Here is a 16,387-nt window from a genome sequence, read left to right as displayed (position 1 = left end):
ACATCAGACATGGATTATTATAAAAAGCAGCACAATATGTTTATCTTCAAAAAAACAAGTACTAAAATAATTTCTTTCATAATCAGTCCCAAAATACACTCATCACTTTTAGTCATTCTCTATTGGATAAGCTTTGACCTATACTGGTTATGGATGATACCAAATCAGTAACACAGATATTAATTGCTCTCAGAGCATCATAGTCTGAATGATCATTAAAACAGTGATTGTAAGAAAAAGCTTCACCTAAAATAAAATGCAGTAAATCATGAGCTTTTCTGAAAACTGTAAATGGAATTTATTGGCAAAGATACTAAATGACAAAACTGCTGCCTTCATGTAAATGATCTGGAGTGTGTTTGCATATTGATCAGATGCTTCAGTGCTCTGAGAGTGTTTATAGTGCTGTGAGTTTAACACTTCATCACTGACACACACAACAATCTTCATCAACATGACCTTCACCATCATCTTCATCTGGACTCTCACAGCGTTTGCTCAAGGTTTGTGGAGCACAAGTTTGATATGAATTCATTTCTTCAAGGATATTGTCAAAGTTTTGAGTTGATTTTCTTCTTGTTGTGTGTTTCAGAGTGTAGAGGACAGATCACCGTCACTCAGAGTCCCTCAATGACAGCAGCTCAACCAGGAGAAACTGTCAAAATCAACTGTAAAACCAGCAGAGATGTGTATTACCATAGTTCTTGCGGACATTATTTAGCTTGGTACTTACAGAAACCTGGAAAAGCTCCTAAACTCCTGATTTATTGTGCAAACAGCCTCCAGTCAGGAACTCCATCTAGATTCAGTGGCAGTGGATCTAACAGTGATTTCACTCTGACCATCAGTGGAGTCCAGACTGAAGATGTTGGACATTGTTACTGTCAGAGTTTCCATGTCATCAACAGTAACTATGTGTTCACACAATAATAAAGAGTCGTACAAAAACCTCTGTCAGTCAGAGTCACAGTGACTGAACTGATTCTGCAGCTGCTGAAAGGAGGATCTGAAATAACTCTGTTGTTTCTCTCACTCTTTTGTCTCCTCATGTTCTTACTCTCTGTAGGGAGACGAGTAATGCTGGAAACTGGACTGGTTGAATCTGCACTATGAGGTTTTGATTTGATTCATTGTGCTCTTCTAGATCCGTCACTTGATGGAGATTGGAGCTCAGTAGCCGTCTTACTTTGTTTTCAGTCACGCAACTACAGCTCCTGTAATGAATAAGTAAACTTCAATTCAGTAATAGAAACTAAAAATTCAGTTTATAGCAGGGGTGGCGAACGTCGGCCGCAACCCTGCATAGTTTTGCTTCAACCCTAATCAAACGCACCTGAACAAGCTAATCAAGGTCTGAAGGGTTACTAGAAAGCAACAGGCAGGTGAGTTTTAATTAGGGTTGGAGCTGAACTCTGCAGGGCTGTGATTCTCCAGGACCGGAGTTCGCCACCCCTGGTTTATAGCAATAAAATCTCACATGAATGATACCATATCGTTGTTTCATGCGTTTTCAAACTGTCTTTTTCAGGTCGGTCCAGTAAATGATTCACTTAAAGACCAGATGGTGGCGCTGATGATTTATGATACTAAAAGAAAACCACCATATTGTGTGTCCCAGTTTCTCCCATCGATTGTAAAACCAGTGGTCGATCTCAGTTACTGTACACTACTGCTGAAACATTTGGGGTCAACCATACACAAATGTAATATATTCACATAAATTAAAGTTCCATATATTAAGTACACTGTCATATGAAGTAAAAAAACTTATTTGAAACTTACATTACAAATTGAAACAATTTCATGTATTTAACATGTATATCCAACCCATTCAAATTTGTGTTTATGTATATGTAAAACAATGGACATGTATATCATGTACATCTATATTCATCCTAAAACCCATCAATAATTGTTGATATTATATAAAGAAATATAAAAGATAGATTTATAAATATACATATAAAAGCTTCCTGTATATTTTTTTAGTAAAGTTTTATATATAAATAAAATATTGTTGATATGTAGTATAGTTACTACATACAGTACGATTTAAAATGATCATATAAATATTACTAAAATATGTGCATAAACAAATTTTAATATGGTGATTTTATATCTAGCCAGGAAATGTATGTATGTGAAAATTATATATCACCTTATAGATAACATATATGGCAACATGTTTATATATATATATATATATATATATATATATGGTCGATCTCAGTTACTGTACACTACTGTTGAAAGATTTGGGGTCAACCATACAAAAAAGTTATATATGCTCATATATTAAACTTCCATATATTAAGTATATTGTCATATGAAGTAAAAACATATGAAACTTGTATTAGAAATTGAAACAATTTCATATATTAACATGTATATCCAACCCATTCAAATTTGTGTTTATGTATATGTAAAACAATGGACATGTATATCATGTACATGTATATCCATCCTAAAAACCCATCAATAAATGTTAATATTATATAAATATAAAAGATAGTATTTAAAATAACTATTACAAAAACATATATAAACATGCCGAATTTTTGTATGTTTTAAAAAAGTTTTATATATAAATAAAATATTGTTCACATGCAGTACAGTTACAAGACCATATAAAATCACCATATAGATATTATTAAAATATGTGCATAAACAAATTTTAATATGGGGATTTTATATCTACCCAGGGAATGTATGTATGTGAAAATTATATATCACCTTGTAGGTAACATATATGGCAACATGTTTATTTTTTTACATAAAAGCAGCATCTTAATGACAAATGCTCATTCAAAAACAGGATGAGCTCATTTGCATATTGATCAGATGCTTCAGTGCTCTGAGAGTGTTTATAGTGCTGTGAGTTTAACACTTCATCACTGACACACACAACAATCTTCATCAACATGACCTTCATCATCATCTTCATCTGGACTCTCACAGCGTTTGCTCAAGGTTTGTGGAGCAAAAATTTGATATGAATTCATTTCTTCAAGTATATTGTCAAAGTTCTGAGTTGATTTTCTTCTTGTTGTGTGTTTCAGAGTGTAGAGGACAGATCACCGTCACTCAGAGTCCCTCAGTGACAGCAGCTCAACCAGGAGAAACAGTCAAAATCAACTGTAAAACCAGCAGAGATGTGTACAGTGGATATTATGGAACTTATTTAAGTTGGCACCTACAGAAACCTGGAGAAACTCTTAAACTCCTGATATATGCAACAAGCAGCCGCCAGTCAGGAACTCCATCTAGATTCAGTGGCAGTGGATCTAAGACTGATTTCACTCTGACCATCAGTGGAGTCCAGACTGAAGATGCTGGACATTATTACTGTCAGAGTGCACACTATATCAGTAGTAGCTGGGTGTTCACACAGTGATAAAGAGTCGTACAAAAACCTCCGTCAGTCAGAGTCACAGTGACTGAACTGATTCTGCAGCTGCTCAAACACTATCACTCACTACTGACACACAGAGACCAAACACAGGAACTACACATGTGCTCAAAACTGAGACATGAGTGAAATCAGCTCTATTAGACTGTGATCTGTTCTGTGATAGATGAGTTTGACTCAGCTATGCTCAGAATCAGAAAAATCAGAGTTGTAAACTGATATAAAATCAAACAATACTTGTGTCATATGTTGTTTTGTGTCATATGTTGTTTTGTGTTCATACATACAGTGTAAAGTCATTGTGAATCACCAGCAACATAAAGATGTATTTAGCTTTTTTCAAGAAGTTATTTCATCTCAAGTTGATACTGAATTTCTTACTCCTCCTCTGCACCAATCAGGAGGCTGCAGTGATGATTGTGATCAGCTGTGATGTGGAGTTTAAATCTCAGTGTTTTGTGTTGAACAGCAGAAAGAGTTTTGATGGAGCTGTCAGGCTGTTGAATGTGTTTCTCTCTTGAGTCTTGATTATTGTTTTTTGTCTTTTTTTCTCTCTGTGGTAAATTCACTAATTCCAGTCCTTTTGTCTGTCCTGCTTTTCTGGTTTCAGTCTGTTGTGACTCAGAATCAAACACTCATGTACTTGGGTTTGTTTGACACCTTTAAGAGCTGATTCTTTGAGTTCATTTACTTTAAGTTTGGTTCTTTTTGGTTTTCTTTACCAGTGCGTTATTGCTGAAGTCTGAAAAACACAGGCCTTGATAGACACGTGTTCGTTTCATTGTGAATCTGCAGGTGTTTTCATGGTCCATTGAGTGAAGTTTATTTATAAAATGTGAGCTAAATCCCTGATCCAATAAATGACATGAAATGAAAATGACACAAATGCATTCTAAGTTACAATTTTATTGAATTTTAATAAAACCAATAAAACGCAAAAAAGCTGAGCAGATCACTGAAAAAGACAAACAAGACACAAGTGAAACGGCACATTCAGGGCTGTTTTATGTACGTATTCATGAGATAAACATTTTTTTTGTAAGATAAGAAATTGCAATAAAGGGGGAAAAATAACATTTATTTTTATCTGGTGTTTTACGTACTGCTCTCATACAGTAATGCTGCTGAGAGGGAATCATAGAGATACAAGCTAATATAGAAAATAAAGTCTTTCATGTTAATATTCTTGTTTCTGCTCTCCTGTAAGTGACTGTGACACATTTGAGAGGAAACAGCTTTGAATTTGAATCTGCTCGTTTTGGCAAATATCATTGATTTCATCTGCTGATTTTCTTCTTGTTGTGTGTTTCAGAGTGTAGAGGACAGATCACCGTCACTCAGAGTCCCTCAATGACAGCAGCTCAACCAGGAGAAACAGTCAAAATCAACTGTAAAACCAGCAGAGATGTGGTTGAATATAGTGCACCACAATACCTTTTAAGCTGGTACTTACAGAAACCTGGAGAAGCTCCTAAACTCCTAATATATATAACAACAGACAGTTACAGTGGAACTCCATCTAGATTCAGTGGCACGAGTTCATCCGCAAGAGATTTCACTCTGACCATCAGTGGAGTCCAGACTGAAGATGCTGGACATTATTACTGTCAGAGTTACCACAGTGGTTATGTGTTCACACACTGATAAAGAGTCGTACAAAAACCTCCATCAGTCAGAGTCACAGTGACTGAACTGATTCTGCAGCTGCTCAGACACTATCACTCACTACTGACACACAGAGACCAAACACAGGAAAACTGAGTTATGAATCAAATCAGCTCTCCTAGACTGTGATCTGTTCTGTGACAGATGTGTATTAGTTAAACAGGCTCTGATTCTGAGCCAAGTTTAAGACAAATCAAACAAAAAACACATTTTTCCCAATTCCAATAATGCAGTTTTTGCATTTTGTTTTTGTAGATTCTACTACAATCATAATTAAACTTGCCTTATGAAACTAACACTCAAGCTTCATAACTGTCTCATCACTCCATGAGCAGAAGTGAAACTGTTCCAGTTCAGAGCGTTGAACCAATCAAACAGTGAAACTGTGAGTTTGAGGTGAAAATCAGATTTGCATTGGCAGCTTTAGTGATTCTGATCGTCTCAGAATAGAGCAGCTCCGTCTCCAGTGACCATGTTCAAACCCCAAGAGCTTCAGTTCACATTTACTGCTAAATGCAGCTGTTCTCAACTATCACAATCATCAACTGCAGCTCAAACTTTCACGAGTTCCCACTTACAAATAATAAACAGAGTACAAATTAAGTGTGTTTGGCGTGCTGTCCGGGAGAGGGCTCCGAGCTCGGAAATCATTCCCGAACCCGGGGCACCCCCCCTGCCTAGGGAGAGGGGTACGAGCTCGGCATTTGGCCCGAACCCAATAAGCGCTCCCCCGGGCTGAAGGTGAGGAGACGGGGTGGAGGAGGGATGCTAAAAAGACTAGAGATGGAGGAGGTAGGACTGCTTGGTTATTTATAGGGATTCTCTCTTGCTTAGAGAGTGTGATTACTGATGGTGAATTGGCCGTGTTAATTATCTGCGCGTGCTCCTCCCGAAATTTGTTAATAAAACATCACTTCACGAGTTCCCACTTACAAATAATAAACAGAGTACAAATTAAGCGTGTTTGGCGTGCTGTCCGGGAGAGGGCTCCGAGCTTGGAAATCATTCCTGAACCCGGGGCACCCCCCTGCCTAGGGAGAGGGGTACTAGCTCGGCATTTGGCCGGAACCCAATAAGCGCTCCCCCAGAAGGCTAATAAATTGCAGGACAGCAGCCAATTAACCCCCCAAAAAATGCTTAGCTTGGGCTGAAGGGATGCTGGACGTAGTCGTAGTGCATAAACGGGAAAATACGGGAGGAGCTCTTGCAGGCACTGCTGGGAAAGAATATGGAAAAAGCGGCGGAGGGGGACTGAGAATAAAGCTCCTGCGGGAGCGGGCACTGCTGCGGCAGTAGGGAGAACAAAAAGAGAGGGGGGTGGCTGCTCCAGCGGGAGCGGGCACTGCTGTGGCAGTAGGGAGAACAAAAGGGGGGGGCTGCTCCAGCGGGAGCGGGAACTGCTGCGGCAGTAGGGAGAACAAAAAGAGAGGGGGGTGGCTGCTCCAGCGGGAGCGGGAACTGCTGCGGCAGTGTGGGGAAGCAGCGAGAGGCTCCTACTGGAGTAGGATGCTGAGGGGATGGTCGAAGTGGGGATATGATGTTGTTGGAGGGAGATGAAAAGGGGTTGCTGTGGAGGATCTGGAGATGAAAATAGGCTAGCATGGACTAGAATTAAAAGGGTCGGCCGACTAGGGTCTGGTGGGCTTCCTTGATGAGGGAGCGATCTGATCGGATATAGCTCTTGAAAGCTTCCGATGACCAGCGGCCCAGCGCTTGGATCTGCTGTTGGGAGAGACCTTTTTGGGCGGCTGTGGTTGCTGCACCTATTCGGAATGAATGGCTGGAAAAGTTGTCGGCTGGGGTACCAGAGAGAAGCAAGACGGACTTAAGGTGCTTTTGGAACCAGAAGCGAGTGGCGGGGCGGTTGAAATCGTCTGTAAAGAGGGGGTCAGAAGGGAGTTTGGATTGGGATTTTCTGAGCTGGAGGAAGGCTAGGAGGGTTTGGAATGGTTGGATGGGCGATTGGAGGTTAAAGATATAAATGAAGTGGCCTTTCTTTGTTTGGTCTGTCTTACTTTGCTTTATGAAGTAAGAGATGGTTTCCCCGTCTAGCACTGCTAGATCTGAGATAGTTGGGTGGATGGCTGGGTTGAAGCCAGATGTAATGGCGAGCTCAGAGCATCTGAGGAAACCGAAGAAAGCCAGGATAAACATGGCGTCTAATGTGCGGGCAGTATGGATGGAATGGTACCCTTTACGGAGGGTGGAGATGCATTTGGTCAAAATTTTTAAGGTAATAGGTTGTCTGGGGTCTGGGCGGTTGGGCTGGGTTTTCTGGATACCTTTAATGAGAAGGGAGGTCTGTGAATTGGTTATATGGGGTGAAGGCGAGCCATATAACAGTTTGTGGAAAAACTGGATTCCGCTTAGGTATCCTTTAATGGAGCTGGCTTGGAGGTTTTTGTTGGTGTTGAGATGGGAGATAAATGAGGTGACAGCAAGCAGGGAAAAATCAGGGAAGGGTAAACTATAGGCAGAGTGGAATACTTTAAAACATTTCCATGCTGTAAGGTAGGCTTGGAGTGTCCTAGGGGAGACGGCTTGGAGAATGGAATTAATGGAGGCTTCGAGGAGAGGTCTCAGAGGGTGGTTTACGGGAATATCAGTTCTGAATAAGGAGGAACCGGGGTCGGGAGCGGGTCCGCCTCTGGTGCCAGCAATCTGAATTTCTGAAAGGCAAAACGAGAGAGAGAGTCAGCTGTTTGGTTCTTTGACCCGGGAATGTGTTTTGCGGTTATAATAAATTGGTCACAAGCCGAAATCCAAATCAAGCGTCTTAACAAAGGCATTAGTGCGGGGGAATGGGAACGACCTTTGTTAATGCAGTGCACGATAGCTTCGTTGTCGCAGTGGACGACGATGCTGGTGGCGGACCACTCTTTGCCCCATAGGGAGGCTGCGGCCACTAACGGATAAAGCTCGAATAGCGCTGAGGATGATAGCTGTTGTGGCAAATCTGCCAGCTCGGGGGGCCAGGTAGAAGCGAACCAGCGGCCTCGGAGAAAACCTCCGAAACCGACGGAGGGGGCGGCGTCGGTATATAATTGGATATCGATTGGGGAAGAAACCAGGTTGCTGTAAAAGAAGGATAAGCCGTTCCACTGTTTGAGGAAGGAAATCCACAGACTGAGCTCGTTGCGGCACGAATCAGTTATGGAAATGCGGTCCTCTAGAGCGTGGGCGGAAGATGCGAGGGAAAGGAGGTGGGAGATGAAGGGGCGGCCTTGTGGGATAATGCGCATCGCGAAATTTAGATGACCTAGAATGGATAACAGCTCGCGTTTTGAACAGCTAGTGTTGGTTAACAGAGTGGAGGCTATCACAATCGTCCTGTCAATTTTTTCTTTGGGTAGGGAGGCCAGGAATTTTTGGGAATCTAAGTTGATGCCCAAAAATTCGATGGAAGTGCTAGGACCCTCGGTTTTGTCTTGGGCGAGGGGAATCCCGAGCTCTGAAAAAAGCTTTTGGATTGTCAAGAGGTGCGCCGCTGGGACGGAGTCTGGGGGCGAGACAATTAGGAAATCGTCTAGAAGGTGGATCAGGTAGGGAATGTTGTAATTGTTGGAGAGGATCCAGCAAATTGCCTCTGACAACGTGTCGAAAATTTTAGGGCTGCTTCGGCAGCCGAAAGTGAGGCGGACGGCGAAGTAGAATTCGTTCTTCCAGCGGATGCCGAATAAGTGCCAAAAATCTGGGTGGATGGGCATAACTTTAAAGGCGGAAGTAATGTCGACTTTTGCCAGCCAAGCGCCACGGCCTGCATCTTTAATCAGGGTGATGGCTTGGTCAACGTCGTGATAGTGAAGAGAGAATTCTTCAAGCGGGATGAGACTGTTAATGCTCGGGAACGGGAATTATGTGGGGAAGAGAGATCGATTATGAGGCGTTTTTTGCCTGAGAATTTCCTAGTGGCTACACCAATGGGGCTGACCCGGAAAATGGGGAAGGGAGGGACGGCATAGGGGTCGATCATGAAATTTGCGTCTATTTCTTTTTTGACAAGGAGGTCGACTATTTCGGGTTCGGTGAGAGCGGAGTGGAGATTTGGGCAGATGAGACTTTGGGAGGGGAGACTTACGACACCGGGGTGGAAGCCGTGTGCGAGACCTGAAAGAACATAATCTGTAAAAAGAGAGTCAGGGTGGTGAAGCAATTCTACAGACAGACGAGAAATATTCACAGGGGTCGATAAGTATTTTTTTGAATTTTTATTTGCAGCTTTTTGTACTGGACAAATCAGACGGGCATGAGCCCCGCCGCAAAAGTTGCACACGTGCATGAACTGGCAGCGCTGTCTCGTGCACCTGCCGCTGTTAAAGCTGGCGCAGATCTGGCTGACGGTGGAAGGTAGGCGGCGGCGAAATGTGGGAGTGGGGGTGGCTGGAGTATCCATGAGGCGCGGGACGTAGCTAGTGGATTTGGGTTGGGATGGTTCGGGGCAGGGAGGAATGGATGGATTGATGAAAGGGCATGAGATGGTGGGGTGGAAAAAAGAACGGCAGACTGCACAGGAGATGTTGCGGCAGCCCAGGAACACTCTGTTATGGAGCTCAGTGTCCAAAGCCCCCCAGTAAGGACACTGGTTCCACTGGGCTACACGGATGGCACATTTGGCCGCGAACAGTTTATGGTAGGTATAAAAGTGGGAACCTCCGTATGACAGCGCGAGCTCGGCGACTATTGTGAGATAGTCGCTGAGCTCGCGTCTCCTGTGGGGAAAAGCGGCACAGATGACTTCTGAGTAACGAGTGAAAGCGATGGTGAATTCGGCAAATGACAATATTCGTGATTGGGTGGGTGCTGAATTTTTTAGGGTGACTGAGAAGTCGCCGCAGTTGATTTGGCGATCGGCGGGTGAGGGAGAAATAGGAGAAAGCAGAGAAAAAAGATCTACGTCTGCACCTGCCAGAATTTGGGTCCTGATGGAGTTGGGTACGGGGGGCGGTTCCAGTGCAAGAGCGTTTGGAGGGGCTGGAAGGGGCGTGGCTGAGGCTAGTGAGAAGGGGGAGCGGGTCTGAGGACGAAAGAGGGCTGCCGGGACTGCTGGCGGGGGCATGCTCGCGCTGTGGGCATTTTGTGGGAAGGAAGAAAAAGGAGGGAAAAGAGGGGGAATAGCGGGCGTTGGAGCGTGCGTGGTAAGGGGCAGGCTCACGCTGGGAACGGCTCCTGGGGCTGAGGAAAGGGAAGGGAGGAGAGGTGGAATGGCGGGCATTAGAGCGTGCGTGGTAAAAGGCAGGCTCACGCTGGGAACAGCTCCTGGGGCAGAGGAAAGGGAAGGGAAGAGGGGGGGTATGGGGGGCACCGGTGCTTGAGCTGTTGGCGGGGGAATGCTCATACTATGACTAGACAGCGGAGCTGCGGGCCATGGGAAGGGGAGGGGATTGGGGGAACAGCGGGGCAAAAGCTGCGAACGGGAAATAGCCGCCGGCGGGGGCGGGCTCGCGCCGCTATTGCGGCTTGTGGAGGCGCAGACCGGCTCTCCGCCGGTATGAGCAGCGAGCTCCCGCTCGGATGGTCGGGAAGGAGGGCAGTGGCTGGCGACCGCGGCCTTCGGGGCGTGGCCCCAACTCGCTGACGGTCCTTCGCTGCGTCCTGACGGCCGGGAAGCCGTCCTCGGCGGAGTGGTGGATTGCTCGGGCCGTGCGTAGGGAGCGCAGCGGCTCGTGCGTGCTCCGCCCGAGGCTCTGGAGGGAGGAGCGGAACCCGGGTTCTCCCCTGCTTGCAGAGAAGCGTAGAGGGTGAGAAGGTCCGCCTTTGTCGATCGGCGCGGGATGATGACGCCGGAGCTGGCGAGCGCCTGGCGAAGACCGACCACGGTCCATTTCGCCTTGGCTGGGGCGGAGGAGAGGGCTGAAGCGTAAGAGGACGCTGGGGAAGGTGGCGGATGCCTGGAAGGTGGGGGAGATGGCGTGGTTCGGCGCCTAGACTAGAGACTAGAGATGGAGGAGGTAGGACTGCTTGGTTATTTATAGGGATTCTCTCTTGCTTAGAGAGTGTGATTACTGATGGTGAATTGGCCGTGTTAATTATCTGCGCGTGCTCCTCCCGAAATTTGTTAATAAAACATCACTTAGTGAAGGAACGACACACTGATTAATGATGCAGTCGAACACAAATGTAAGGCGTTCAGAAGCTTTATTGAATGAACATCAATGGCAGCACATTGAAAGACTGTTTCAGTATTGAGCTGTAAATCACGTGACTGCTGTGAATCCTGCTGCTCTTCACTGGAGAAACATCAGCAGGAGCTCTTGAGGAACGAGGCCTCTTGATCAGCTCCGTCATGTGTTACTTTACAGGCGAAGCGCTCTGCACCTTCCCAGCGTGCTTTGCTGAGGCTCAGGACGCTGCTGCGGCTGTAGCGTCTGTCCCGCTCGCTCTCTTCGCTGGTCTGAACCCCCTCGGTGACCTCTGACCCGTCCAGCGTCCAGCTCACCTGCGCCCCCTGTGGAGAGTAAGAGCTGAGCAGGCAGAGCAGTGCGGCTGAGTCTCCAGAGATCTGCAGAGAAGAGGGCGGCAGCAGAGACACGGAGGGCTTCACTGCGGGACCAGCTGAAACACACAAACACACACAAAACATACAAAACAAGTTTTTGGAAGTGAAGTTAAACATATCTGGCAATCAGCTGCCACTTTTACTGTAAATTTTACATATTTATTTATTTTTACAGTCTATCAAACATAAGATAATATATACTGTATGTATAAATATATATATATATATATCACTTCTCTGAAGAAAACATGATATACTGTAAAATGTATGCTAATTTGTTACTTTGTCAATTAAGTACAATTTTATAAAACGTCTCTCATTTTGTGATGTTTTTATAATTGATTATGTTAATATATAATGATTTATTTTAACATGCTTATCAACTGAGTTTGTTTTTTCATGATGATGACACCAATGAACTGATGCTATCCAGCTTATGTGTCTTGCACAAAATAAAATATATTAAGAAATTAATTAAAAAATCCTAAAACATTGCAATCAATTCAAATATACTCTCATACGCCACATTTGAAATTACTAATGTAAAACATTAAGTACAAATATAAACTATTGTTTAAAATGTAAAAAAAAAAAACATAAAATATTACCAAATAAGACTTCGTAATATAGTAATTTTTGATGTTGCAGTCAGTCAGTAAAATAGACTGAAACTTTACAAGATTTGAAATAAAAGTAAAGCTTTTTAATAATTATAATATATATACATATATATATAAATTAACAATATTGTTACCTCCTTTTAAAACACACATACACGTTATATATTTTTATTAGATAATTTAAAAAAGACTTACTTCTGATCACCAGTTCAGTTCCTCCACCAAAAGTGTACCACAGTGCTTCATTCTAGTGAAATCGTCGTACAAAAACCTCCGTCACACTCAAATGAACACAAACTCCAGCAGAGAAAGAGACAAAGCAGAACATCAGTGACAGAATTTTCTAGAAAGCAACACATAATGTTCATAAAGGAAATACTTGTTATTGCATGAAGGCTAAAATCATTTGTTTCCCAAAATACATTCCTCACATTTACACTAATTCTATTTACCTGCTGTATGAATCTTTAGCAAGATTTACATTCATTCATTATTGAATGACCTTTTGACCTGTTATACAGTATCATGGATGACATCAAATCTGTAACACAGGTATTAAATGCTCTCAGCATCAAAGTCTGAATGAAACTGATCATTAAATCAGTGTTTGGAAGGAAAAATTAAATATACATAAAATAACATGCAGTAAATCATGAGTGTTTGTTTCTCAAGATTGTAAATAAAACTTATTAGCAAAGATTCTCAATGACAAAAAAAGTGTGTCTGCTGTCTTCAGGTAAATGATCTGGAGTGTGTTTGCATATTGATCAGATGCTTCAGTGCTCTGAGAGTGTTTATAGTGCTGTGAGTTTAACACTTCATCACTGACACACACAACAATCTTCATCAACATGACCTTCATCATCATCTTCATCTGGACTCTCACAGCGTTTGCTCAAGGTTTGTGGAGCACAAGTTTGATATGAATTCATTTCTTCAAGTATATTGTCAAAGTTTTGAGTTGATTTTCTTCTTGTTGTGTGTTTCAGAGTGTAGAGGACAGATCACCGTCACTCAGAGTCCCTCAATGACAGCAGCTCAACCAGGAGAAACAGTCAAAATCAACTGTAGAACCAGCAGAGATGTTGTCAGAGATGGTTCACAGCGTCATTATACCAGCTGGTACTTACAGAAACCTGGAGAAGCTCCTAAACTCCTGATTTATTATGCAAACAGCCTCCAGTCAGGAACTCCATCTAGATTCAGTGGCAGTGGATCTAACAGTGATTTCACTCTGACCATCAGTGGAGTCCAGACTGAAGATGCTGGACATTATTACTGTCAGAGTTTTCATGAAAACAAGTGAAATTATTGTGTGGGTGATGAAACCATTCACACAGTGATAAAGAGTCGTACAAAAACCTCAGTCACACTCAAATAAACACAAACTCCACAACACTCAACTGATATGAGACCCAACATCAGCTCTTCTGTTTATCAGTAATGGATTATTGGATGGAGTTTCACAAAAACAGCCTCATTATCCCTATGTCTCTTGATGCATGAAAACTTTAAATTATTTATAAATAAAAAAGTAAATAAAAGACTAAAATGACATTAATCAGAAAATGTATGTATTAATCATTCTTTTGTAAACATGATTTTATTTTTGTGTATCTGTTTATTACACAAAACATTTTTAATCATTAAAAAGCTTTTAAAAGATGTTTTGATGACCTGTGACCTCTGAAATGACCTTTGCCCCTTTCATGGATTTTACAGCAACTACTTGTTTCTTGCAACTGTCATTTGAATCATCAGAAAACCTGGAGCTTTAGACATATGAATAAGGGTTTTTGACTCGAGACCCTTACCTAACATGAGAAAAGATCCCAAACACTGTTATGTCTTACGTGCATCATCTGCTGTAACCCGTACACAGATTTACATAGAGATGATTTGCATTGCAGCACAAGCTTCAAGAGGTTTTATAGCTCTGTGAACACTGAGAATCTGAACCAACAGCAACCATGAGCTTCGTCACCATCTTCATCTGGATCTTCACTAGCTGCTGTTTCACAGGTGAGGAAATAAACAGACTCTATTCAAACTGATCATCTGTGCTAAAAATTCTGACCTTCAACAAATATCAAATTCTGAATGTTTATTCATTTTTCTTGATGTAGAATCAGCAGCTGGAGTGACAGTCACTCAGACGCCTGCAGTGAAACCTGTTCAACCAGGAGACACAGTTACTATGTCCTGTAAAACCAGTCCTGAAGTTTACCAGGGTTGGGGTGTTCAGCCTTTAGCGTGGTACTTACAGTGATTTCACTATGACCATCAGTGCCGTCCAGACTGAAGATGCTGGACATTATTACTGTCAGAGTTTTCATTGCAGAACAAATTCTCATGGTGGCTGTGCAGGTGATCCAGTGTTCACACAGTGATAAAAAGTCGTACAAAAACCTCCGTCAGTCAGAGTCACAGTGACTGAACTGATTCTGCAGCTGCTCAAACACTATCACTCACTACTGACACACAGAGACCAAACACAGGAACTACACATGTGCTCAAAACTGAGACATGAATGAAATCAGTTCTATTAGACTGTGATCTGTCCTGTGATAGATGAGTTTGACTCAGCTATGCTCAGAATCAGAAAAATCAGAGTTGTAAACTGATATAAAATCAAACAATACTGGTGTCATATGTTGTTTTGTGTTTGTACAAACAGTGTAAAGTCATTGTGAATCACCAGCAACATTAAGATGTTTTGAGCCTTTTTCAAGAAGTAATTTCATCTCAAGCTGATACTGAATTTCTTACTCCTCCTCTGCACCAATCAGGAGGCTGCAGTGATGATTGTGATCAGCTGTGATGTGGAGTTTAAATCTCAGTGTTTTGTGATGAGCAGCAGAAAGAGTTTTGATGGAGCTGCTGTCAGGCTGTTGAATGTGTTTCTCTCTTGAGTCTTGATTATTGTTTGTTGTCTTTTTTTTCTCTCTGTGGTAAAGTCACTGATTTCAATCCTTTTCTCTGTCTTGCTTTTCTGGTTTCAGTCTGTTGTGACTCAGAATCAAACACTTGTGTAGGTTTTGTTTGACACCTTTAAGAGCTGACTCTTTGAGTTCATTTACTTTAAGTTTGGTTCTTTTTGGTTTTCTTTACCAGTGTGTTATTGCTGAAGTCTGAAAAACACAGGCCTTGATAGACACATGTTCTTGTTTCATTGTGAATCTGCAGGTGTTTTCATGGTCCATTGAGTGAAGTTTATTTATAAAATGTGAGCTAAAGCCCTGATCCAATAAATGACATGAAATGAAAATGACACAAATGCATTCTAAGTTACAATTTTATTGAATTTTAATAAAACCAATAAAATGCAAAAAAGCTGAGCAGATGACAGATCACTGAAAAAGACAAACAAGACACAAGTGAAACAGCACATTCAAGGCTGTTTTATGTATGTATTCGTGAGATAAACATTTTTTTGTAAGATAGGAAATCGCAATAAAGGGGGAAAAATAACATTTATTTTTATTTGGTGATTTACTTACTGCTCTCATACAGTAATGCTGCTGAGAGAGAATCATAGAGATACAAACTAATATAGAAAATAAAGTCTTTAATGTTAATATTCTTGTTTCTGCTCTCCTGTAAGTGACTGTGACACATTTGAGAGGAAACAGCTTTGAATTTGTGTCCCACCCCTGTGATTGAGCACAATATCAGAGCGTCTGTCAGTCAGACTGTAAATCAACATCACTGTCCTTCAGTTCTCACTCATTCCCAGTAAAGATGACGACACTCGCTCTGATCATCTGCTCTCTGCTGCTGCTCCTCAACGGTCAGACTCACTTTTACTGCATTTAATACATTACATCTGCTTGTTTTGGCAAAGATCATTGATTTCATCTGCTGATTTTCTTGTTGTTGTGTGTTTCAGAGTGTAGAGGACAGATCACCATCACTCAGAGTCCCTCAATGACAGCAGCTCAACCAGGAGAAACAGTCAAAATTATCTGTAAAACCAACAGAGATGTGTATGTATGGGCTAATCGGGATCTTTTTCTAGCCTGGTACTTGCAGAAACCTGGAGAAGCTCCTAAGCTCCTGATTTACGAAGCCAAAAAACTCTACACTGGCACTCCATCTAGATTCAGTGGCAGTGGATCTAACAGTGATTTCACTCTGACCATCAGTGGAGTCCAGACTGAAGATGCTGGACATTATTACTGTCAGAGTTTCCACTGC

The 16,387-nt window shown here is 42.3% G+C and overlaps 1 long non-coding RNA gene and 1 gene segment (V, D, J or C); one reads left to right on the top strand and one right to left on the bottom strand.

Annotated features, from left to right (window-relative positions):
• Positions 1-404: 404 nt before the first annotated feature.
• LOC127159921 (Ig kappa chain V region Mem5-like) overlaps positions 405-16,387 on the top strand; it is a 74,347-nt gene continuing 58,364 nt past the window's right edge. Inside the window, 2 exon segments of the V gene segment in view lie at positions 405-503; positions 593-919. Of these exon segments, the coding sequence occupies positions 455-503; positions 593-919 (376 nt within the window).
• On the bottom strand, positions 11,193-12,604 carry LOC127159929 (uncharacterized). Its single transcript, XR_007826603.1, has 2 exons — positions 12,386-12,604; positions 11,193-11,626 (listed from the first exon to the last, which is right to left on the bottom strand). It is a non-coding gene; the product is annotated as an uncharacterized LOC127159929 (long non-coding RNA).

The sequence above is a fragment of the Labeo rohita genome, unplaced genomic scaffold (genome assembly GCF_022985175.1).
Source record: "Labeo rohita strain BAU-BD-2019 unplaced genomic scaffold, IGBB_LRoh.1.0 scaffold_264, whole genome shotgun sequence".
NCBI classification, from domain to species: domain Eukaryota; kingdom Metazoa; phylum Chordata; class Actinopteri; order Cypriniformes; family Cyprinidae; genus Labeo; species Labeo rohita.
Note: the sequence above shows the minus strand (reverse complement) of the source record. Positions and strands in the feature narration are given on the sequence as shown.